Source organism: Ciona intestinalis, unplaced genomic scaffold, assembly GCF_000224145.3.
Source record: "Ciona intestinalis unplaced genomic scaffold, KH HT000062.2, whole genome shotgun sequence".
NCBI classification, from domain to species: Eukaryota; Metazoa; Chordata; class Ascidiacea; order Phlebobranchia; family Cionidae; genus Ciona; species Ciona intestinalis.
Genome location: NW_004190384.2, coordinates 173,517 through 200,068, shown reverse-complemented (window position 1 = coordinate 200,068; position 26,552 = coordinate 173,517). Strand labels below are relative to the sequence as shown.

Genomic DNA, 26,552 nt, shown 5'->3' with positions numbered 1-26,552 from the left:
TCTAAATTGTCAGCTGTGTAAAAACTTACTAAAAAGTTTTACCCACAAAGTTATATAACGACCGTTGTTACCAGGCCACACAAATATAAGGGAGGCATATTCATTCATGTTCTTGTATTGAGTTTATAATAATGTACTTATGTAAAACCAATAGAATAACACGAGTGCTTTTTATTTTGACAACATATTTTTTAAAGTGTATGACACAGAGGCTTATAATTATATCAGCTTTAAATCTGGTTGTCTTCCTTAACTAAGTGACTTTATCTAATGCGGCATGACACTGGGTTTTATTTTTGGTTTTAACCCGCAAAAATAATAGTTACTGTTGGTTGACAATAAATGTTTATATTTTACCACAGGTCCAGCACTAAAGCATTATGTACGAAAGATTTGTGCCCATCTACCAATACATGTTCGAAATGTAACAAGCACCCAACTGTGAGGCAGATAGAGATGAAATGTAACAATGCCCATTTACGAGTCATAAAAACCGTTCGAGCGTGCCATTTAGATCATTTAACAAGGTTTTGATCTCATCATTATTTTTAGTTTATATATTTAGTTACCGTTATATTTTATATAGAATTTCGTTTTTAATTACATATAATTTAAAATTTCATATAAAGTCAACCAGTTTTAATTAGTAGTTTATATATCCAAATCAAGGTATTTTTCTGACAATGTTGAATTATAAATCATTTTTTTTAACCAAATTCAAACAATAGTGTATTTTTATGTTATAGTTTGGTTACATTTGGCAAATACTATTGCTAATAAACATTGTTTTTTGCAGTGTCAGGGCAAAAGTTGGTACAAGTTTTAAAATCATTCACTTGGTTCGCGACCCCCGCGCCACTGCGTTGTCACGACTACGAATGCATTTTGGACGTGGGAATATAACCAAAGAAATGAAAGTCAATTGTAAATTTGACGCATCTAACTTAGAAGCATTTAAAAACAGAAGATCGAATCCGAATAATAAATGGCTACAAGGCAACTATATGGTTGTCAGGTAATGCATTCATATTGATGCTTTCATTGTGTAGGTTTCTACATTTCTTCTTATTTATAGCATAAATTTTCCATGTAACATCCTAGTATAATGGATTGAGGATAGTAGTAAATTTCAGCTTTAGAACTTTTTATATTACTGGACATCATTTAAAGTGGTTAAAGCAATCCTAATCAAGGTCTGCTGTTTATTTTACTGTTGCTTGGTGTTAGAAATTAGTTGTTGCAGTTAAGTAGCTGGCAAGGTTGGCTATTTCATGAGTTTAACGGAGTGTCAGAGACAAAATACAGCAAAGTGCTTGTTTTATTTTCAACACAATCATTAAAATTTTTATTTAATCAAATTATAGCAGTGTGTATTTCTGTATATCATTGTCATTATATTATTTGCAGATATGAAGATATTTTAACGGATCCCAAAACAGTGTTAAAGCAAATGTCAGCATTTCTTAATAGTGGAGTTTCCACAAGTCTTAATTTTGAGCACAAGGATGTCCTTGATTGGTTGCAAAAAAACACCCAAGCGACAGGGAATGGCATGTACAGCACGAAGCGAAACATTACACAACAAGCTACTAAATGGAGGGGTGACACAAACCTAACCATGGTACTTAACATACAGTCAGTATGTGGACACATGATGGACTTATTTGGTTACCATAAAGTTGAAACCATCGTTGACTTATTAGACACCTCTGTGGATCTGTTTCAAGATATTCCAAATTATTATAATTAGGCATACCACACAGTGTGCAATTCTAACTTTAATATTTCTAACTATTTTTATATAACCATGCAGTGCTATTTCGACCTTACCTACGCATCACTGATCTGACGTTTCTACTTTTTTATTTGTCTTTGTTGTATTACTTGTACTAGAATGAATGTCAACCAGAGTTTAGTTCTCAATTTTTATTTTATTTTTTAGTCAGCAACAAGTATTACAAAATCTTTTTTAATCTTCAAGTGAACAAATATTAAATGATTTTTAAGGTTTTATGTGTTTAAATCGCTATTCAATTTTATACCTTTTCAAAATAATCACAATATAAAAATATAAAACACAAAATCGGAATAAAATACTGTCATAATCCCATAGATTGTGAATGAATGAACCTAATGAATGTAAGTTGCATTTGCTTTTGGTAGGCACGCACGAAACGTATGAAACAACACTAATGTAATAATGACTGTCATTTTCCAGCCACGTGAGGACAAAGCAAGTTAATTTCATTCATATTAAAAATACTTAGACCAAATTTACTTTATTTATTTTCAACCGTCAGAGGGCGTTACTGAGCATTACACGCGCATGTGAGACGCGAGTTTGAAATCCCAAGTCACTACAACGTCTCGTATTAGACAGATGAATGTAGTGGCGTGTGGTCGTATGTGAGTGGTACTACATTGTAAGCGTATATGGTTGTGTTGTACGATTTGCTTCATGCTGTAAGATTCATCGTTTTATATGGCTTCGTATTTAGTTTTCTATTGAGTTAGTTTACTTTGTTTGTTAGTTTTGCAGCGCTTATGTAGGGCGTCATGTGTAATATTTTGGTATGTTAATAAATTGTGGCATTCTCAACGTGTGCTTTATTAGTATCGTGTATGGCTTCGGCCACGTAGTGAATTAGTTCTTTGTATTAAGGTTCATTACTAAGAAGCATGTATGCATGTTTTTGATACCACTACAAGTTTCGCCATTAAGTTTGGTCACAAAGAGTGTTTTGCTGGTTATAAATGTCAAACTGCCATCTTAACGTCTTCATATCATTACCATTAGTTTGATTTGTAAATATTATTTCATCAGTAACATTCTGTCTGTTAGTTCATTAGAATTTCCTGATTTCTTGTGAGTCTGGTAACTTGTAAGTTGAAATGTCAGACTCAGACCATGAAGAGGAAAGTATCTTGAACAATCTAAACAAGTGAGTCAAACTATTGCTTATTTAGATTTCTCCCCAAAGTCGTATTCTTTAATAAAAAATGTCTAAGTTTGTCCAAAAACCAAACTACTTTTACTTGGCTTTTTAAATTGGCAATATTTTATTTCCTTCGCTCAATCTCTAAATGAAGTGATATAAATAACACCTTATCTTTTCGGAGAAATAAATAAAATAAGCATGAGTTTAATTTCTTTATAAGCAATTCTTAACATTGATAATTTTAATCCTACTAATATTATACTTTATGAACGACTGAATGTAACTTTGGAGTCTTTATGTGCTTCATAAGCAACAAGGATATAGATATGTTTAATATATACAAAGATATATAATATATCTATGTTACAGGACACGACAACTGTGGAGTTCAAAAGCTGACATAGGAACCATAGATTACCTCGCACCTAAGTCACCTGTGGTTAAAACTGCTTCACCTAAAAGTCCCTCCAATGAAAAGTTTCAAAATGGTGGACAAGAAGCTACAACACATACAACGCCTGCCGGAGTTGTGAAGGCCGATGAACAGGTGTGTTGGAAAGTATTGCCTCATATTTATGAATATATATTTATGAATAATAATATATTAATAACTTTTATTTGTCTCTTTAATTCTGGTTGCAAAGATTGATAAATAGAATGAAAGGACAGGATATAGCGTCCACATCTGTTAAAATATATATATATACTTACATTTTTTAGTTGGTGCACCTACTATTTAACATGTAAGTGAGGTTTTACACATTCTCTTTAAAAATGCCGGTACAAACAAAACACTTAAATATTAATCAATTTATAAATTAATTAATCTTCAGACAGATTTTAATTTTGTAGGCTACTGAGTTGGCATAGTTTCACTTTTTACCTCATTTTATTTTATTTTCATATTTCTTAACAAATTAACATTTTTCATTCACTGAATAGATTTTCACAAATTTAAACAATGTTGGTATCTAGACAAAAGTGCTATAAGTTAATTTTAATTATATTGTTTATTTTGATCTCTAGTAGTGCTTTGAAGCTAAATTAGCTCTTGTATTTGCATGTCAGTTTAATCGTTAAGTTGAGCATTACAATATTTAAGCTTTTCATTAAGTAAGATTACTACGGATGATTAAGTATTTCGAAAAATGCTCTCAATATATATATATTTTAACTAGGTTTATCTTAATTGGGAGCCACTGCTATTTTAACTTTTTTTGATTGAATGCAGTGGTACTGGCCAAACTAACTTATATTTCGTTACCTCTTTATATCTGCTTTGTTATAAATATAAAGATATGTTTGGCAAAGGTACCTCTGATTCATATAAAACAAAATGCAAACCTTTCTTCAACGTTGTATGAAATTAAAAACCTGAACCTTATTTTATGCTTGTGTTTATATCCATTATAGCATGCTTCTATATTGCAGTCCTAAAATGAAATTATAAATTTTGAGTCGTTGTTGCTTGCTTTTATATTGAACAAATTGGATGTTTTTATTAGTTTTAGTTGTACACTATTACACATGTATTTGTGTGTGAGTCTGTTTTGGAAAGGAAAATTGTTTTCCCGGAAAATATATTAAATGGGAAATGCCCTATTGACAATTATATATATATGTATAAATATAGGACAAATAACTTATATTTGCTCATTCATTCAAATGTTTAAAAAATTATGTTTGAAAAGTTTTATTATGTCGTTATATGCACCAAAGCACCATTTAAATATGTTTAAGTTGAAGATTCGATTTCCATCAATTTTCCAAACTCACCAAATCTTTATATTCATATTTAATTCTTTAAACTGTCATTTTAAATGCACTCAAGTAAAAGTTTTTCTACATCGTGTAAACCAGGGCACAGAAACACTGAGAATATTAATAGAAAGACAAAGGGCGTGACACAGTTAGGCGACCCTTGGAATGGGATTTGTTGCATCGGCGATTCTTTCGTAGGATTAATGTGATCACTCCCCGGGGGTTACGGGGAAGAATAGAGCGTTGTTACCGATACTACACTGCTATTCTTCCATGTCGTTTTGTTGATAAAAGCATGAACTTTACGTATAGTAGGGTGGGTTAAGATGGGACAAGTTTTCATTTACTTTTCTCCCTATTTGGTAGAAAACAAATAATGTTGACAGAATTGTATTTTACCATATTCTCACGACTTTAAAAGTAGTAATTGTTTAAAACACAATCACAAAATATGAGATTTTCTCCACATTACGTTATAATTAGGAGCAAAATGTGGTTTGTCACTGCTTTACGTAGTTCAACTTTGTCACTCGGTTTTATTAATTAATCAATAAACTGGACGACTACTTTCATGGCAACGCGTGATGGTTAATTTAGTTTCTGTTAATGCATTTATTGATCCAGGGCAAACTACAGAACCTCACTCGCTTTAAGTTGTTCTCAATATTTGATATAAAACGTTACGTTGATTGGTTATTAAGACGAATTAATTAGTTTCATTGTGTTGATGAAACGAAGCCACTTTTATAACTATTGACGGATCGATCGGGTTTTAAAACATCTTATAAAAAAATGACTTTCGAATCGTTCACACACAATATTCATTATATATTAATTATCATGATATATATATTTCATTCGCATCAAGTATTTTCATTATTCATTGCGCACATGGTGTAGGTGGAATTCGTATTTCATCTCGGCTTATAATAACACACCTCTTGATTGGCGAACAAGAATTCTTTGTTACGTCATGCATGGGCGCCATGAGTTTAATTATGGGTTCATTAAAACATCGCATATAGGACACAGCGAACATTTTATCTGAACAGTCGTTTTACTGCCGTTCTATAAAAATGCAAACCATGAATAGTTTAGTGTTTTACTGACTACGTTTCAAATACTTTTGGCAAACTTCTTGTTTGTAAAAATATAAAACTGCTACCTTAGCTCAGTATGCCAATTTAAACGGTAACTACCGGCTTGGAAACTAAATGCCTTCGGCTACAATACGAAGATTAATTAATTGCAGATCGCTTAAGTTTTCACAATTTAAATGTTTTTCCATTAAATTAATTTAATTAATGTCTTTTTGTGTACATCTTATGTCAACGTAAAACAAGATACAAATTCTGTATTTAATATATTTATAAAGAAATACTAAATCCGGCATCGAATCCATGTCTTTGTTTTGGTAAAAATGTAATATTGTTTGCAAGAAAGAAACTACGAAGGTTCTGGAATAAAATTTTCGTATTCTCGTTAAGTTGAGTTATCGTGTAAACAAGACGAGTATATATAAAGGGTAACCGACCGTTTTATTTGCCCGCTGTTCCTTGTTCAATGTTTTTTTACAAAGTGCAACCAACGAGCCGTATATTGTGCAGCGAAGCGTCCTGCTTTGTTCGAAAGTGAATTTAAAAACTTTCTACCTTGAGGCGAATTTATATTTAGAAGTCTCCTTGCAAAATGTAGATGATTAGTTTATAAATACAACCGACATCCACCCATTAATGTTACACGCTCATTTGAACAACATCAACCAACTAGCTATGAAACCATCTTACCATTTCTTGTTTATTTTTCCCCATGCACCCAACTTAAGCGCGACCATGACTGGTATGGTAGTAGTTGCATATAACATGGATTATACAAACGACATCGGTTAGGAATGTCGATAATACGAAAGCAAATTCCTTCAGAGTTCGTGTCGCGTAGGTCACACCTTGTCTTAGCACTCGTTCACATTCCTCTGTATGGTTATAAGGCTATGCTTGGTCTGTTTCGTACCGTGTGATTTATCCTGTATTTGTAACTGTGCGTCTGCGTCTTTACAAATATGGTAATACTGTTTATGCACAAAGTAATTTAGAATAAATAAATATATACAAATTCTTTTATAATTCACACAATGGTTATAGTAATTATACCTTGTTGATGTTTACAGTTTACGATTAGTTTTATCAACATGAATGTAACTTGTTTAGTGGACAACGGTAGCCATTATAACACGGGTGTTCTGTTTTTGAGTTGTCATGTATGTAGCTTTGTAGCTGAATAATTGTTTTATCTTTTTAGCATCTATTAATAATACTAACCTGCTACATACATCTCATATTAACCAGGTTGTTGAAGATTATGAGTTGCCCGACATCAAGTCTATGAGGTCACAATGGGAGGTTTCGAATGCATCCCAACCTGCCCCATCACCAAGTCATAAAGCTCCTGCAGCAGTTGCATTAGCAAGGGAAAAATCTGTCAAACGACAATTACTACCCGAGAATATTGGTAATGTAACTTTATTTGTTCTGTGTGGTGGAAAAACCACTATATTATTTTTATCATAATTAGGGTGTTGTGTCATTTCTAAGTATATTCAATAGGGTGTCAAAACGTGTATACACACACAAAATTAGCGGAACATCTCCTTTAGAATAATTTATTATTACAGTTTGCATCATATAAAAAAGGGTTTTTACATAATATGTTTTGTAAAAACACATGTTATATATATTACATGTTTTAGCCAACATTATAAAAACTTTTATTTTTCATTGAATAGTTCCTGTTAACCGAGAAGAAGTTAAAGAAGAAAACTATGCCGTGGAACTTAATAAACTGAAGGCACAGTTTGAAAACTCATCCAAGGTATGAGGTGTTCACTGTTTGATTGACAGTTAATTAGTGCATTGATTTTAGTCCTGGTTGGAACAATAATTCTCATCAGCATTTTAACAAAGGTGTTTTATGCTTGTGAATTAGCATGTGTCAACTTTATATGAGATATTGGTCCCAAACCTGGGGTGTCATGCACGCCCACTGGGATTTTCTACACTAGATTAATCAGTAGCAATGGATTCAAATTTGTTCCATAATGATGTGTGTCTGAATATCCATGCCTTCCCTGTATTAGAAAAACTTCACCACCTATGATGGCAACACCTCATTTATTTGCAATTCCTTACATGAATAGCTTTATTGAATAGCCAACTTCCTTGTTGAATTACTTTGCAAATAATTGATCTATCTGCCTTCCCTTATTTCTCTGATAAACCAAACAGCGAGTTCACTCATATTACACACTCACAATAAATCACCTACAACTTTTAATCAAGCATCTTTAAAAGCCTAATTTTCCTGTTATTATATTCTCTACATCATGTTATACAAACTTTCTCAATTGCTGTCAATGAGCCATTACTTTAATGTTTGTATATAAACCATTATAGGTAGTTATGATGGAAAGATAAAAGATTTGTTTATTGCTTGTAGTTAGTGGTTTATTGGTTTATACAAAGTATTAGCATTGTTTGGAAAGTGATGCGTTTGTTGTCTTGTACATTTAAAATCTGGTTAATGAGAGAAATTATGGTGTGGGCTGCTAACATCACTATTGGTGGAATATTTGTTGTTTGAATATATATACAATAAGTTGTGGATTGTAAATAAAGATACAATGAACATATAAATGATCTTATAAACAAGTTAAAAGAATATTTAATAAGGCGGCGACTAGTTTAGTCAGTAGCCGAGAATGTCACACCCGGTATTATATTTGTTCATGCAATATGTGTAGTATGATATGTTTATTGGAACTTATTAGGTCAAAGTGAAGAGAATGCACCATAAATATCTATCAAGCATACTTTTCATGTTTGTGTGTGATATGTTTGTCTTAAGTTTTAATGTTGGGCTAAACTTTTGCTTTATTGCTGCTTTGGATTATTAGTGTGTCGTAATGAGCCGCAATACTGCTAACTATGCTATGGTAGTTCGTGGTACGCGCTTACGTCGGTTGTGTAGCAAGTTTGAAACAAAGGAAACCCCAACACCAGTGGTGTATACGAGTACCTGGGTAAGAGAAGCCTGCTCACTTGTTGTCTATTGCTCGGAAAGTTTTAACACGTTTGTTTCAGACAATATATTCACTGCAATATATTGGAGTCATTGCTTATTTATTCATTTAATTACCCATTTATGTTGTCGTTGTAGTTGTTGTTGGTATATTAGTTATGTGTCCAAGTGTTTTATGTTCTGTACTAACCTCCAAGTCCACTAACATAATTGTTCCGCTTATTTGTGATAGGGGGTTTTGCTTCCCAAGACACCAACTGGTTCAATATGTTACTTTGGGGTAAGATGGGATATCATATAAATCCCATATTTTCTAATCATGTTTTTAACAACACCCTTTCAGAGTGTTTAGGCCACCCCTATATATCCTGTGAATGTTTTTTGTTTACAACTAAATAGGACGATAAAGGAGAATAAAAACATGGACCATCTTACCCCATCCTACTGTATATTGTACTTGTATGGAAATTGTGTTGCTGAATATTTTTTCTCCACCTATTCAATATCCACCAACTAATCACTGCTATAGTGCTACATAATAAATGGCCTTCCTTAAATATAGGGATATACACGGCTTTAGTATAAAATCTTTCAGTAAAAGAAACATAATATTAGTTTTTACTTTTTATTCAAATGCTACTACAGTGTAAATTAAATCACAATTGTAATATGTCAATTCCTCATTAATTTAAAGCTAACAATTGCTTATTTCCAATCACTACCTTTAACCCACAATCATCAAATCTTAAAGACTTAAATTTCCACAAACCAAAATATCTTAGTTAAATTCCTGGGAATAATTTCATGTTTTACAGAGTTCATCAAATGCGAAATCAACTACCGTTGTTAAGTCTCCCATCAGCAAAACAGCTATCAAAGATTCCGTTTCAAAGTATGTATGGCAAATATATGTTGGTTACTTATGTATAATTGATATACTTGGGGAATGTATGTAAGATATACACGTGGGGGGTACATATGCTAAACTTTGAAATAACCTGAGATCCAGGAGTAGTCAGACACACATTCCTAAAACTTGAAAAAATAAAATAAACTTTTTGGTCTTAATGTTAATGCAATGCAAAAAACATCTACTGAGCCACACCAGGTGTGGTGCATATAATGGGCTTGTGTTTCTTTGTATTGTGTAGGGTGTTGTGTTATGCACGTTTTTTTGCAATGTTTATGATAAAAGTGTAATATGAGCATTGACTACGACAGTTTGTAAGCCTGTTTATGCGAACATTCCCTTACATGACCTTAGCATTGGCTGGCTTTATTATTATTACCCAACATTGGTGTGTGTGATTAATAATCAACTTGTGGCAGGTCGATTATTCCATAAAACTTTCTGCGTTATCAACATAAATATTTTAAGGCCTTGTCTGCAAGTGAATTACATTAAATTGGTGAACGTTCCCTCCTTGGTATATATCCATCATAAGATGAAACAATAATCAATTATTTATACAATTCATTGCATACACCCTGCAAACACACAACTTAAACGTAATTTAAAACTTGTTTTTATTTTCACTTGTAAATTATAATTTTGTTATAGAAGTGTGGTGTTTTAAAATAAACACAACTAAGCTGTTTGAAACACTAATTGTTTTGCATGCAGCTAACTTTTGGTTTATTATTTAACTTGCCTTGTTTACACTTCGCACAGCATGCATGGACAACTATTTAACTTTGTAACCTTTTACTCTCTCTGCTAGATATCGGTAACTTTACTTCCTTACTAACTATATAACAGGAAAAGTTCTTCACTAAAAGGAAAGTCTTCACAACCACAAATGAAAAAAATAAGGTGCATGACGTATATTAGTTACAGCAAGTCACTCTCTTAAACTTCAATCATTCTTCATAGCATGATATATGTTTTGCTTGTAGTTGCATGCCCTTTATATTTAACTGCCATACAAATCTAATCATTTTATTAAATGTATGTTTATAGTTACACAGGTTTTACTATGTGTGAATATTATACCATGGTACCATGGGATGAGATCATCTTAATAAGATGGGACACCTTTAATTCATAATATTTCATATTTTCCAATCATGTTTTTAACAATCAACAACTCTTTTTGAGGGTTGTGAGGATACGATTATTTAGTTCCATAGTCCAGTGCTGTAAATATTCTTTATTTACTACCAAACAGGACTATAAGTAAATGAAAAATATCTTTGCCTTTATTACCATACATCAATTTCTCGTTCAATTTTCCCATGCATGACGAGAAAGTTTAAATCAAGGTTAATAAATATGTTTTAATATTGAATATGACATCACCTTAGTACCGGCGTGTGCAGTAACTAGTGAATCATTAACAACAAACAAAGCATAGTCAGCCATCTGCAAATATGGGTGTCTCTGCTTCACGTAAATAGCAGCATATTTTCAAGCAATAAAGTTGGGGGATGTTCCCACCATCATGTTCACTGTCCTGTATCGTCTCCATTGTCTTAATACAGTTAATAATTTTCACAGTTCCCACCATATTAATTGTTTCATCAATATATAAATTTTACAGCAAAAATGCCACCTACATTTAAAAAAATTTTTAAACCTTTTAAAATTAAAATCTAATTTCAGGTGATTTCATACTTTCTTATATCACTGATGACAAACTTTTTTATAACTTGTCTTTGGTTAAAAATGAAAATTAACTTTCCAAACAATTAACATAATGCTGTATAATACATTTGCTTGATGCCAGATTGTCCCAAGAGGAAATGACTCGATATCTATAAACTAACTATGTGCTCATAGCTGTTGCATTATGACCAACTTATAGTGCTGTGGGGTAAGATGGATACTGTTAGAACATAATATCCCATTTTCCCTAATTGTGTTAACAATTATGAATGTTCTTGTAAAGTTTTAGGATCCCATTATATATATATATATATTATGTGTGTGTAAATAATTGTGGATCTACCAAATGCAATGATAAAAGGGAATGAACGCATATCTTGATCTTATCCCACCTTACTATACAAGTGATTAAACGTGTGGATAGTTTTCTTACACATTAGCTTACCCCACCCTACTATACACCGCAGGTTTCAAGATGAAATATTTGTCCAACAACCTAAGACAAGCGAACCACGGGTGGATGTGGACGGGGTTAATGTGGATTTATCGAGCATCAAGTCGCACTTCGAGATGAGGAAAGATGAACAGGCGGTGGCGCCAAGGAGCCCCGACACAAGGAACACACATATGTAAATTTTGTTTGAAATATTTTTAAGCCCGATGTCACAGTGGTTACCATGCCTTCCTATAGCAAAGGTTGGGTTCAAAGCTCATTGCTGCCACCATTGGGGTTGTATGTGATTTTAGGAAAGACACTTAACGGCAAGTTCCCCAATACAGTAGTCACTAATGGTAATCTAATCTAAGTTCTAAAATAAAATAAACACCCCCAAAGTTGGTAACTCGTATTTATCCCCACATACAAAACAATATAACCCATGTTTCACACAACTATATGTGGATACTTTCTACCTACTATACAACCTGTGGGGATTGGCCATTCAACAGTTCTTCCATCTTTTATTACAATGAATTAAAACAACCAGATATCAACTTACTCATGCATTCACAGTGCTCGTACAACGGAACCAATTAACCATGTGACGTTAGATGTTATCCGCCCGGATGACGCACCCACGGACGAGGTGTATGAAGTTGAACTTGGTGAGTTAAAGAAAAAGTTCGAAAACTCGTCTGTTCCAAAACCAGAACAGGTAAGTAATTGTTTACTTTTGCATCAACTTTATAAATAGCAACTGAAGTAATATACAGAAAAGTTGAAGTTTAATTTATATTAAGTATTTATTACCTGCATTACATATTTAGTTGGAATTGTCCTTAAGTTATTTGTAAATGGAGGCAACAACAATGATGTATATGAACATGTTAGTGTTACCCAATCATTAATCTGTGTTATATTTGTTATAATGTTATAAAAGTTAAATGTTATAATAGCAGACCTGCTTTTAACCCAGTAATTAAAGGTCTTCTGTTTATAACACGCATTTCAATATAATGAGGTTCTACAAAAACGTAACAGACAAAATTCATGTTTAAGCAATTGTTTAATAAAAGATATCACCTACATAACACCATCAGTCTCTGCGAAAGAAACATCGCAATTTTGTTTTAAAATATTTTGAATTTTGAATTTTCTGTGTCATAAAGTTATTTTTGAATGGATATAGAAAACTTGTGTGGTGTATGTTATATGTCCAACCAAGCATGGTAGGGTGTATGGTAGTTTTCTAAATCATAATAATTCTGTTCAATGTTTAATTGGTTCAATATAGCAAGTTTTAAAGCTAAATAGTTCTTGAGCTAGAAATATAATTTACCAAAAAAACTTCATTAATTATTATATCAGGTGTGCCAGAAACAATACTTTATAACCCTTTTAAATGAATTAAAATAAACAAATATATTCCACCAGAAATCTTTAACACACGTTCCCATCGGTAATCAAACACATTCCAATCTCACGTATCAATTACTTTTAAATGGATTGTGTATTGACTGAAACAAAGTTACCATGTATTGATATCTTATATACCATCATTGTAGTTGTGACCTATAATCAATAGGTCGAATACAGTGTTGACCAATATATTTCAACCTGTATGACGTATGTATGGTTTGCTTTATAACTAGTTGATACCTTGCATCACTGCGTTATTACCACCGCTTTTTTTCACAGATTAAACCCAAGGAACCCGCGACAAAGGTTCATTACGAAGTAAAGACGTCGTTAGAAGGTTCGTGTTTTGCAGCGTTCATAATTTAGCGTCTTGTAGTTAGTTTAAAATGACCCCGACAAAAATGCGAATATTTTTGTCTCGCAAAACAAACCTAGAACTTCATTTTAACTTCCTGCCGACAAACGGTAAGTTGGTAGAATGCTACTTGTTGCTCTTATATATACTTAACTTGTTCATATTCTTAACATATTCATTTATAGTTAGCGTTTATATTCCTTGATATGCCACACATTCTATCCATAGCGCGTTTTAAACGACTCTCGTTTTACTATTGTTTTCCTTCGCTTTTTAAATATGACCTTCGCTATCGTTTTTAAAAAGATAAATAATCAATTCAACTTTATTTAATGAGATTTGCGCAAAACTTTAACATTGATGACACAATGAATTATAAACAATATATTTGCACACGGCACGCATAATGCAAACTATTGTTCAGCCCGGAAGTTATAAACACAAACGACTTCCTTTATTAATTATAATTGCCGATATATAACGTGTTTCAATATTTAACACTAAGTAAGAGTAGTGGGTGCCTAACTGCTATGTGTTCGTAATACTACTAATTCAGTACATACGAAACAATAGGCTATACTATACCCACATACGTATTTATAGTGAGATTGTTCTAATTATATAAATATAAATCAAACTACGTTGTAATTATGTGTATATTTTGATTTAGTATTGTTTACTAATGTGTCTCCAACCCATAGGTCTTTATTGGCTGTATTGTCAACATTACAAAAAAATCCAAAATAATAATCACCCGCAAAGACAAAGTTACATTCGTAGTAACTCATTAGCGGGCACCCATGTTATAACGTCATGCGAGGGTATTTAAGTGACCATTTCAATCACATTGATGTTTTTTTTATCACAGATTCCCGCAACATTGAAACGGTCAAGTCATCGGAACCCGTGTATGATGAAATGATAGGGGAGGATTCGGTTAAAGATAGATTGAAAAGGTAACATTATATTTGGATAAGAGACTGACAATGCATTTACACGAAACATATCTCTTATTATATAATTGGTTGAACTTAATGCTGTTAGGCTGGGGTAAGATGGTCCATGTTTTCATTCTCTTTTGCCGTCTCATTTGGTTATTAAACCAATAATATTTACAGAGTCATTCAACCGCATTCTAACGACTCTAAAAAAACATTGTTTGTTATTAAAAACACGCTTGGGAAATTAGGAACTAATGAACTAACGTTATTCCATCTTAATCCAATTAGATGTAGATTTCACTATTTTGTATTTTCTTTGATTTTTTACAATGTATAATGCTCGTATTTAACAACCAAGCATTTTTTTCTATTTTTAACATCGCTTGCGTTTATTTACAAACTTACTTAACGGTGTATTACACTTATCGAAATTACGAAAGCAATTATTAAACCGACTTCCAATCAACAATGCAATTAACATGATATTAATATTGATGTATGTCCGGTGCCGTGGGAGAGTGGTTAGCTCGTTTCTACCTCAGAGTTCACGGGTTTATCACGGCTACCGTTGTGGAAACCTTTCATTGACAATTTTTCTTTGACAAAAACGGTGGTCACGAATGAGCTTTCTAAATTATCCGCTTTTTAAAAGTCACCAACAAAGTAACATATTTGGTAATTTGTAAGCGGGCACGAGGTGTATAAAACCAAACACCCGTGTTATAACGACTGTTGTTACCTCGTCATGCGTTGATAAGGCAAGTTACATTCATTCATGTTGAGTAGTCAAGCATATGTGACGCTATGATTGGTGTCACGAAAACAAGTTGCGCCGTTAGCTTCATACACCTTGTTCGAAGCTTAAACCCGTATTTAAGAACAAGGTGTATGAAGCTATATATGTACTGCACAGCCATGCGCACAATAAAATATTAATATTACCCGTGTTATAAGTCTGGTTAGCTTACATCAGCCAAGTGTAATTAATTAATATTTTTCCATTTGTACCCCATGTGCTGTTTATTCTTTTTATTCAATGTTTTATTGACATTTTCAAACAACACGTGATATAAATTCCCCCTCGCAGATACAAGTCTATGACGCAGAGTGACGTCACAAACAGACCGAAGGTGGAACGTCGTACATCACAGAAGGTAGGAGATACTTGTGTATTAAGTTTAATAATGCATTAGTATACATACGACTGTGGGAAATATCCAGTGATGTAGATTACATTAGTCGAATTCTAGTTATACGTAATCACGTAATCTAAATTGAAACATATTCTTTACCGCGTTTGTTTAATAGCGATTGATAATCAATTTATGTTTTGCGACAATCGTATTTGGAACTACATGTGTAATATATGCATGTAAGTTACCCTTTACCTCCACATAGTGGATGGTTTTTCTAGTACTTGTTCCCACTGGATGGGGCAAGTGAGCTGTTAAAATTAAGTATAGGGTCAGGCGTCAGTGGTGGTAATTATAGTCGTGTGAAATGTTAATATTTCCCTCAAGGAACGTTTTATTTAAAAAACAATTTCTTTTAATTATAATATCATAAATATAACGTTCGTGTGTTACCGTGACGTAATAATCAGGTATCGTGATATACGCGAAGACACGAAGTCTGTTATAACATTTCGATTCGTAGTAAATATTGTGTATGGGTGTCTTCGTTTCCATGATAGTTGATTAGTTTAATACGTCACATTCGTCACAATGTAACAGCTTAAAGTTAGTCTTTGTTTTAGTTTGTATAAATAATATTGTTCAATCTAGAACAGAATTGCAAAGTCGCCTTTTCTTATCATTTTAGTTTAACTAACTCCCTAATACCTTGTTATAATAACAGTCATGATCAAGCTCCATGCGAAACACGTATTCGACATAACTCAACGAATTGTATTCTGTTAGATTTATATTAAGACCGGTGATGCCATTTTAGCCAAAACTGACATTAGAGTCATAGAACACATTTCGATTATATCCTGAATTACTATCCTGACTTTTATTTCATCCAAATTCATGATCACTGGACCAGGTAAACTTTTTCACAGTTATAACAATCAAAGAAGTGAACGAGACTGTGTTTTTTTAAATATGATTGCTCTGTCTATAACTATCACCATTGCTTAAAATCATAAGTTCAAACCCAACAAAATACGATGTGTTTGATATTTGTTGATGACGTATTCAATAACACTTAATCTTACTGGGTTCAGTGGGTTGTGGTTGCTTATGACTGAGGTGACAGACAAATAAACAAGTTGGCGAGCTATCTTTCCTTCAACAAGTCACTATATATCCCATGAGACATACCGAGACACCGGCTTGATTGCTCACGTCGAATAAAATCGATGACTCAAAAACTCTCAGCCAATGAGATTCATTGGTGCAAGTGTTACGTCACTATATTCTATATTAGGGCATGGATGTCGATTTTCTACCCAGTAGGATCTACAAGGACCACGATGTTGGTTTGTTTAAATCTTTACATCGTGAACCCTATTTGTCGCTAACTAGGTTTTAGACGTTTTGCTTACAAGTTTAAACTAGGTGGTCGTTTTGTTAAACTTAGTCTAATCAAATTTTCCCACAGTTTTAGTTCTATAAATATTGTTCATCTACCCCTTTGTAATATATTTGGTCATTTTTAAGTTAGGCCGTAACAACTTGTAAGTGTTCTGGTGTTCAAAGGTGAAAAGTAAGTTTTGCTTTTAATAAGTATTTGTTTTGCATGAAATTATTTACATTGAGTGAGGTTTGTTTATACTATGATACGTTGTATATACTCAACATATTCCTACGAACCTAAGTAACGAGAAGTAAATGTAACGACTCATAACTTCAGTCACCGCTTACGTATGATGCATACCACAAGCCACTTTATGCGTTGCATGGTTGCTTAGCAACACATGACGTAGTTGATCGTTCTTGCTTCCTGTAATGAAAAGTCTTTCCCTTTATGCCCACATTGCAGTGTGAAGCACCACCAGTTATATGTGCATTAATGTGCGTTTCAATGCAAGGCCAATTAAGATAGTTCAGTATATTGGTTGAATTTGTTTCGAGTCTAGTGAGGTATATTTGGTGGATATGGTAGGTTGGGGTAAGATGGAACACTATTTCATTCTATTTTCTCGGTTAAGGTGGTAGTAAACAAAGAACATTTAAAGAATTATTTTATAACCTTATTCTCCTGACTTCCATATTCCGTTGGTGATTGTTTAATAAAACACGATCAGGATATTTGGAACTTATGTGATAAAGATGTCCCGTCATACCCCTCATATTTAACTTGGTGTATACAGTTGCCTTTAATATATTTCTGCAAACAACAAATGTCTACGATGTTTCATAGTTTCAAATTATGACACAACATAGTTTCAAATTATGACACGCCGTATAATAATTTTATCTTGAATTAGACCTGCTCTGCCATGTAAACAGTTGGGCAAGTATTTTAGTCAGACGTTTTTATTTTACAAGCAAAGTTATTTTATTATGTTAATACTTCATATGTATGCATGTTCTATTGCATTATTAAAACCAACGAAGTGTTAGAATAAGAAATGAAGCAGCTTTGCCATAAGAAGGTTTCACTCAAGACAAGATACGCTGCAGAACCAACACATTAAATCTTCTCATGTGCATATCAAGATCTAATATTGACATAAGTGTTGCGTGGTCGAAAATATTTGTGTTTCTGCTCTTTCCTCAATAGGAAGTGTTCAAGTTGAAGGTGGAATTAACACAATCATTGACTTTTCGTTAGTTTGGTATCTTGATGTAGCAAAGCATATAACGTCGCCAGGTTAGGAGGAGAATATTGTGAAATATTTCTTGTGAGATAAGGTGTTCATATATTAGGGCGTGGTCGTGTGTAGCACAGTGGTTGACTGGTGATGTATTAGGCATGCCTTTTAGTGGGATCTGTTCCACTTGTTTAAGTATATATGTTAGTTGGTGAACAAAACCACGTTCATATTTCGTTTCACGGGAACCCATTGTTAATTGTTCACTTAACATATTGCATATGTTGCCTATATCGTGTAATGACTAAAAGCGTTTCATTTAAAGTGTTTTTACTTTCAACGTGTGTTCGGCTGTGAGGATTGATCGGCAATTACAACCATCGTTGCGACTAAACACCGCTGGTTTAAATGGTTTCTGTGAATTATTTATTTCACTCAATGCGGCCGTCTGTTGTCTAATATGCCGCAGTATGACGATCAAAACAGCTAGTTTACAGCTGCGAGGAGATAATACGACTTACAATATTGAATTGTGGACAGATGTAAACGGTCATACCGCCGAACGAGTTATAAGGGAACAAGCTGGCGAATTGTTTATAAGTTTCAGCAGCACACGTATGATCGCCCGCATAGCCAGTGCATCGGTGTAGGAAGTTCAATACAGACTCCTGGTTCCAATATTAGCAAGCCAGGAAGTTATCAAATCAAACCACGGCAGAACAACACATGTGATCTCATGTTGTTGGATTGTTCACAGTATACGTGTTTCCTTGTCTACAAGTCGATTTAATTTAACGTAATTTTAATGTCAGGTTAGTTTGACCTAAACAGAATGTTGTATAGTCGGGCGGGGTAAGTTGGTCCATGTTTTCATTTTCTTTCCTCATTTGGTAGTAAACGAGAATTATTTACAGAAATATATAACCGTATTCTCACGAGTTTAAAAGAGTGTTGTTAATTGTTCAAAGCACGATCGGAAAATATGGGATTTCGGTGCTAACGGTATCCCTTTTTTTTCTTGTCCCACAGTTGTATATGTTATAGTCAAACGACGTATTTTAACTGTGGCTTGATTTATAAGGCATGGGAGTGGGAATGTGCAGAGAAATGGGAAAATCAGATTTCCCAGCCTTATCTTTGTATACCTAAATATTATTCCCATACATTCCCTCCCCATGCAAGAACAGATGTAATCATTTAAACCGAACTGTTTCCCCCACAAGATTTCGTTGAACGTATTTCACCGCAGCAGTGCTTTGTAGTGTGTGACAACTGCGACACTGTAGTGTAGTTTGTTTACGACCGCCCTGCGACTTGTACCAATTAGAAAGTGCTATAAACGACAAAGCCCAATTTAGTATTGCGACCAACAAATACAATGCGTGCCACGTTTATTTGATGGGTGACGTCATTTGTTTGACTCGCTTGGCCGGCAAGTCAGTTTATTAGAGATTCACTTGAGTCAGAGCGGTCAGCATGTTATTACTACAAGTATTGCATTTAATATAAGATGCTATGAGCCGGTTATGTAGTATAATGTATATTATTCGGTCAATGAAATATAGAGACGTGTTACCGTATGATCATTTATGAGTCGGGTATACGCTGTAAACTATACAGTATAAAATATGGTCATTTCTAAATGTAATATAAACCATGTTATATTCAGTTATAAGCGGATATCATTTGGTTGCGCAGTTTAAAATATACATTATGCTTGTCAGTGTAATATAGATACGTATCCATGATAAGTATACGGAAGTCGTCGTGTTTCAATATTGTGTTTACACATTGTAGACATATGTAAGATATTGGGCGTGTTGGTACCGAAGGTTGTTAACTGCTGAGTTAATAAAGGGAATATAAATCTTGTTCGTTAGTAATATTTAATACATGTGGGTTCGGCTGACTATAATTATCATGTATTTGACTTTTTTATACATTATGCCATGCAACGAATCTATATACACGTAACTTTCACTTGCTGGCGTTTATGGATATTATGGATGTCGTTATATGTTTGTAGGGAAAGTACTGGGGGTAAGATGGATGCTGTTGACACATAATATCCCATATTTCCCTATCGTGTTTTGAACAATTAACAACGCTGTTTTAGAACGGCGGGGATACGGTTATAATTCTCTAAATATCCTTTACTGTTTTACTAATTCAAACGAAAAAGAGAATGAAAACATGTCCCATCTTACCCCACCCTACCATATATAGATATATCACGTAACTTGGCGTGGCAATTGTGACGTTGCAGACTGTTGTGTCGCCTGTGTTGGATTTCTTTGAATTATTCATATGCGTGGTCACGTGAATGGTGACGTCATCGCTATACCGGCACCTGGCTGAAGATGTCGAAAATGTTGTGTTTTAGTAAAAGTAGGAATGTATGACCATGATCAACGGCTGGGGTGTTTTGAAGGTTTATTCATTGTTTATTTGTTCAACAAGAATGTGTATAAAGTTTTAAAAGCATCTATGACTCTATGTGCTCGTATTGCCGTGTTTATTCGAAACAAAATTTTCTGTGGTATTTTTGCCCTGTAAAGTTGCGATGAAACTACACAGGCGAAAATACGTTCAAATCATTCAATCAAGTATTTTAGTCATTTAAACTTGGTGTATTTTCCGTTTGTTCCACAACACGCCTGAGTTTTGAACCCCACATACAAATAATTGATGCACAAGCTAATTATACAATGGAGTCCAACTCATGAATTATGCGATGTTGTGATGAAACTAAGTGACCGGTGTGTTGAAGCTTGTGGTGTTAGATCACTTATGCTTGAGTACAATCCGTGTGTTTCATATGATTATCGGGTGCAAAGGTAAAAGTAAGTGAGCAATTACACCAAGATGGGAAATGCTTATTTTAAAGTAAGTCAATCAATCATATGTGACGTCATAAGAGGGTTTGATTATTAATGGTTATTTATTGATATTATTTAAACGTTACATTTGAATTGTTAGTTTTTTTACATCGCTATTATTATTTATAGTTTAAACTGAAAGTGTAAACATTTTATAGTTCACAGAATTGTAGACGTTATTGAAAAGGTATGTGTATGCTAATAACAAATATTGAAGGTGAATTTGCGTCTTCAGGTTTGGTTTAGGCCGACTGGTTTCAAACCAAACTTGGTAAAAAGTTGTGTTCTGTCTACTTGACACATTTACATCTTCAGGTTTGGTTTAGGCCGACTGGTTTCAAACCAAACTTGGTAAAAAGTTGTGTTCTGTCTACTTGACACATTTACATCTTCAGGTTTGGTTTAGGCCGACTGGTTTCAAACCAAACTTGGTAAAAAGTTGTGTTCTGTCTCTATCTATGTATCTATGTAAATGTGTCAAGTAGATTGTATATTTATTTATTTTAATCAAGTTATGCATTGTATAATACGTATAATACGGTGGGGTAGGATGGGACATTTTACTCGAGTTTCCTGTCATTTTTGATGATAAAAAAAAGGAATATTTAAAGCATGTTATGACCGTGGCCTCCGACTTAGTTAATTGTTAAAAACATGAGGTAAATCTTTCCCCACAGTCAACAGCATTACAACATTATCTTTCCTTATGCCTTGTACCAAGGGATGTTTTATCAGACGACCTGTGTAATAACCTGGAGGTCGATGAGTTATGTATTAAATACACGGTTTATGAACTCAGCTACGTTTATATCGATGTCGCAAGTAAAGTACATACCAATGTTTGCAGTGTTGCATTATATCATCAAAGTATCATTTTCTTTTGATTTTTTTAGCGAGGCAAGCACCATTATTATACCAGTTAAGTTAGAGGGTTTTAACGGTGTGTGATGGATACTTGATACTTCGCTTATGTTTGGTGTTATTTAGATAAATGACGATGTTGTAACGTAAATACCTTATATTATGTGTAGCATATAAACAGCTAACAGTGATTTAACATCGAAAAATAAAGTAGACATATTAATTTGGAAAACGTCAAAGATTCGAAACCACCATATGTTGTTTAGTGTATACGTTTGTCCCATAATAACAATATTAGTCGTATATTTAAAGTAACCACAGATAATTTATTGTGGTTTACGATTCTTGGAACAACCTCATGTTATTATTACGTCACAAAAGACGCTTTGGCATTTAACCCTAAGTGCGTTTTTTTACCACAATGACGTACATATAGTAGGGTTGGGTAAGATGGCACCCTTAAAAAAGCACACATTGCTTCATACTTATTAAACTTTACCAATTTTAGTATGATTCAGCGATCATTTAAAATTAACCTCCTATCATGCTTTTTCAATTCATTGCAAAATGTTGTAGTCGTTTAACACAGATTTTAACAACAGTTTTCATCTTTGCCGAGCACTTTGTTGGACCGTGAGAATAAAGTCGAATAATACTGTAACATTTATTTTGTTTATAAATGGGCACCCGTAAAAAGAGATTAGAGTAATAACTAATCATATACGCGTTGATTCTTGGCCAACCAAGTCATATTAGCATTTCAACTAAAGGTTGATTCCACGTGTGCCATAAGTTAAACTGAAAGTAGAGCCCTGTTGAATATTGAGCGTCCATTATATTTAAACGCTACACAGATGCTATGTTATTGATTGTCAGCCTCAACCGACCTGTCTGTGCGGAAAACGAAACCGCTAAAGCAATTCACTGCAAATTCAATTACCGCCGCCTCTCATGCTGTGTATGGTACCATAGCACGTAATATATCATTGTGACGTAATATAGAAGGATTTTCTTATGTTTGTCATATAGTTGTCGACCATAATCATCCATAGTGTTTCGTGTTCTAATAATTATAAATATGTTCTTGTGACGTCACAAATTTGTCGCTATATTGTTTATATGACGTCATTATATATTGTTATATATGCCCCACGTACAGGTAGGGTAAGATGGGACATCCCGTTTTCTCGTCCCAAGGGATAGTAAACAAAGAACGTTTACAGAATTCTATTCACAGCTCATTTAAAGCAATATTATTGAAAACACGCTTAGAAAATAGGATTTAGTAGCCAACTGTTTCCCATGTTATCTTGGAGTATATGTTGATTGGTAACATTTTGTTTATCGTTCACAGAAATCAAATAAACCTGTTGTTACAACTCACACTGAATCTACAACTGAAACTTCAAGTGTACAAGTGGCCACCGAGATCGTGCGATCGCCACCTGCCGGTACAAAGATAACACCTGATTACACACCCAGTACCGACCTTCGGCAAACTAAAGCTATATTTGAAACAAGCGACAACAAGCCAAGGCGATCCCGACCCCCATCTGCTAGCTCAGGCGGCGATTCGAACATTCATTCCCCGCCACGAATTGGTCGAAGCCCCGATCCCCAACCCACCGCATCAGCGCGTAGCACCAGTCGACACAGCACCGCATCTACGTCATCAATAGGTCAAAGGTCACGTTCAAGGTCACCGGGTCAACAGCACAGCGATAGAACGTCAAACGTCAGCGAGAACGAAGACATGGCGGATGTAGTTCGACCCCCACCCGCTGGTACAAAGGAATCACCCGACTATGTCCCTGCTGTTAAAGTAAGCTCCATGAAAAGTATGTTCGAAAAACCATCTTCAACTGCGTCATCACCTACGTCATCAGCCCCCCCACCCCGAAGATTAAAGAGCAAGGATTGGGTGAACGGTAATGAGGAGACAGGTGCATCCCATGTTTCGTTTCTTGATTATTATTTTAATATTTGGTTGGAAATAATTAGTTTGGAAATTTCCTTTGAATGAATTGTTTGTATGAAAAATTTTTCCTTTGTTTATTACAATGAATCTGTTTCACCGCATGTAAGCAATGGTTTATTTTCCTAATTTCTCAACAACAATTGCAATAATACCGTAACATCACAAACTGTTTAGTTTTCATTAATAATATTAACAGAATATTTAGGTTCGAAACCAAAACTTTTTATTCAAAACCGTCACATAGTATAATTGGCATAAAGATGCAACAAACCTTCATATCTATGCTATGCATGTTTCATCATTTCAGGGTTTAAAAGAAACTTATATTTCCAATTCCAAGTATATATTAATCAAACCACCTTGTATAAAACCCGCATGTTAAAACTAACCTCGTATTCGACAGTGAGTTACCCCAGTAGCGATGATGGCTCAAACCAACGTAAAGTTGTTGCTGAGGGTTCATATGAAGAGAAAGAAGGTATCGGTAAATATTGAACCGATGTCACGTGTATAGTACTGTGGGGTAAGATGGGATCCTGTTATCACCTACATCCCATATTTCCCGACCATGTTTTTAACAACACGAGCCTCAAGTATACGGTTATATAACTCCGTAAATATGCTTTGTTTATCTCTAAATGAATGAAAAAGTACAAACATGGACCATCTTACCCCACCTCACTATACCATATCATGTTAATTGACCGTTTAAATACGTGGCTTAAGGTTGTTTACGTCATTTATATTGAACCTTGCAGCATGTTTACTAACCCGACCCAACAATATTTGATTGTGAGCTCACAATTAATATGCGGTGGACTAATATCCTAATGTTGAATGTAACTTATTTATCCTCGAGTGGAAACGACAGTTGTTATAACACGTGTGTTAATACACCTTGTGTCAGTTTACGAGTTGTATGTAACTTTGTGATAATTTGTACAACCCATTAGTGATTGACAACTGAGTTGGAGCAATTGCCGTTAAAGGTTTTGCACAAGAACACATACGCCCACTATGGTAGCAGCGACGAGTCTCGAATCCTTATACCTTGGGCTAGAAGCAGGGTGGCGAACCACGGCGATATTAATATAAAATTGTTGTAAGTTTAACAACTATTGTTTTCATTATATAGGTGGTATAGTGCGCCCTCCAACGGCAGGAACGAAGGAGCTTCCCGCTTACAGTTTGTCACAAGATTTTCTCAAGTCACGTGCCGCTATGTTTGACTCGCCCACTAAAACCGAATATACACCAAAGAACAAGATCAAGGTGGAAAAGAAACCCGTTGTTGCGGTGAGTGCGTTGTTGTGTGTGGCTGTGTCGGTTGTCTTAGTGGCTTGACAAAGTTCAACGGCATAACCGGATGGCGCTTGGTTTGATGCTTGATGTTTTTACTATGGTAAACTACACGGGCGTATGTGTCTTTGGGCAACACATTTAACGGCAGTGGTCTCTAATGGGTTGTCTAAATTATCAGCCAAACATAAAAAAGTAATCGCCCACTAAGTTTCACATGTGGTAACTCGTAAGCGGGCTCGAGGTTTATAAAACAGAATACTAGTGTTATACACGTGAGGATTATCAAGATATATTCATTCAATCAATATAAACAACACAGGACGTTGTTAACGAGGCGGGTAAGTCAGAGATAGACGAATACGTTCCTTCACAAAGTCTTAAAGACGCAAAGAAGGTTTTCGAGGAAGGGGCATCCCCTTCTAATGAACGGTAAGTTCATGTTTAACTTAGCAACAAATTATTTTCTATTATTGCGTCACAAAAAAATAAGTTCTTCATATACGCAAGTCCTCTCCATGATGACGACATTCAATTCAAAAATATAAAATCAAAATATCGTCATGTAGCAATTTTTCTAAAGAACAAATTTGTAATTGATTATTTTCCGCTAAAACATAAATCAAAAACAAAAAATCTCGTATAAAATATCTCGTCGTCTGGTGGCAAACCTTGTTCTAAAGTTTTGTGTGAAATAGAGATAAATAAATTTAAACCGGGATATATATTGCTGAAGAATTAGTTGTAATTTATGATACCGGAATGTTCACACAACGTTATACATTAGAATGTCTATGCTATTTAAAGTCGATTAGCATTTCATATTTGTTCGTGGTGGTTTTATATAAATGTTGCCGATCACGATTATTACTTCGTGGTTGCTACTGTCACGTGATATAAGTGACGTCACATTTGTTCGGTACAGTGGCGCAGTGGTTAGCGCGCCTGTATTTAAAAGGGCATACCGACGAAACTTAATTTGTTTATTGTTAAAAATACTCAAACGGGATATATAGGTACCACCAAAGTTTCTAACAACGAAACAGCTTCTTAAAAAGAAAGCCGCAAATTCAACCGCTGAAGTAAAAAAGTCGGCCATGCGGTAATGCATGGGATTTCCCGCGGCATGGGATATCAGAAAAAAATCACTCAACTTTGACCGTTTTTAGTTTTTTAACGTGTAAGGAAAATTTCAGTTTCGGAATTGGTATAGTGCTTCTTCTTTGTGATTACAAAACAACG

The 26,552-nt window shown here is 34.2% G+C and overlaps 2 protein-coding genes across 11 annotated transcripts in view; both read left to right on the top strand.

Moving 5' to 3' along the window:
* LOC100178766 (carbohydrate sulfotransferase 3) overlaps nucleotides 1–2,110 on the top strand; it is a gene marked incomplete in the record, with an annotated part of 3,663 nt that extends 1,553 nt beyond the window's left edge. Inside the window, 3 exon segments of the mRNA XM_026838158.1 lie at nucleotides 363–527; nucleotides 797–1,015; nucleotides 1,408–2,110. Of these exon segments, the coding sequence (XP_026693959.1) occupies nucleotides 363–527; nucleotides 797–1,015; nucleotides 1,408–1,750 (727 nt within the window).
* A 684-nt stretch (nucleotides 2,111–2,794) lies between these two features.
* LOC100176453 (RNA polymerase II degradation factor 1) overlaps nucleotides 2,795–26,552 on the top strand; it is a 28,279-nt gene continuing 4,521 nt past the window's right edge. For 2 of the 10 annotated variants that reach the window (XR_003396687.1, XM_026838157.1), the window contains exons 1-16: nucleotides 2,795–2,942; nucleotides 3,309–3,486; nucleotides 7,046–7,208; nucleotides 7,483–7,568; nucleotides 8,650–8,775; nucleotides 9,590–9,666; nucleotides 10,534–10,587; nucleotides 11,847–12,008; nucleotides 12,392–12,533; nucleotides 13,517–13,574; nucleotides 14,461–14,548; nucleotides 15,621–15,687; nucleotides 23,388–23,976; nucleotides 24,415–24,495; nucleotides 25,147–25,307; nucleotides 25,633–25,742. Coding sequence is in view for 1 of the 10 variants with exons in the window: in XM_026838157.1 (XP_026693958.1) it covers nucleotides 2,893–2,942; nucleotides 3,309–3,486; nucleotides 7,046–7,208; nucleotides 7,483–7,568; nucleotides 8,650–8,775; nucleotides 9,590–9,666; nucleotides 10,534–10,587; nucleotides 11,847–12,008; nucleotides 12,392–12,533; nucleotides 13,517–13,574; nucleotides 14,461–14,548; nucleotides 15,621–15,687; nucleotides 23,388–23,976; nucleotides 24,415–24,495; nucleotides 25,147–25,307; nucleotides 25,633–25,742 (2,192 nt within the window). In the remaining 9 variants the exon portion in view is untranslated. The remainder of the gene's footprint in view (nucleotides 2,943–3,308; nucleotides 3,487–7,045; nucleotides 7,209–7,482; nucleotides 7,569–8,649; nucleotides 8,776–9,589; nucleotides 9,667–10,533; nucleotides 10,588–11,846; nucleotides 12,009–12,391; nucleotides 12,534–13,516; nucleotides 13,575–14,460; nucleotides 14,549–15,620; nucleotides 15,688–23,387; nucleotides 23,977–24,414; nucleotides 24,496–25,146; nucleotides 25,308–25,632; nucleotides 25,743–26,552) is intronic. The other 8 variants (XR_003396690.1, XR_003396689.1, XR_003396688.1 and 5 more) reach the window with 8 other exon arrangements.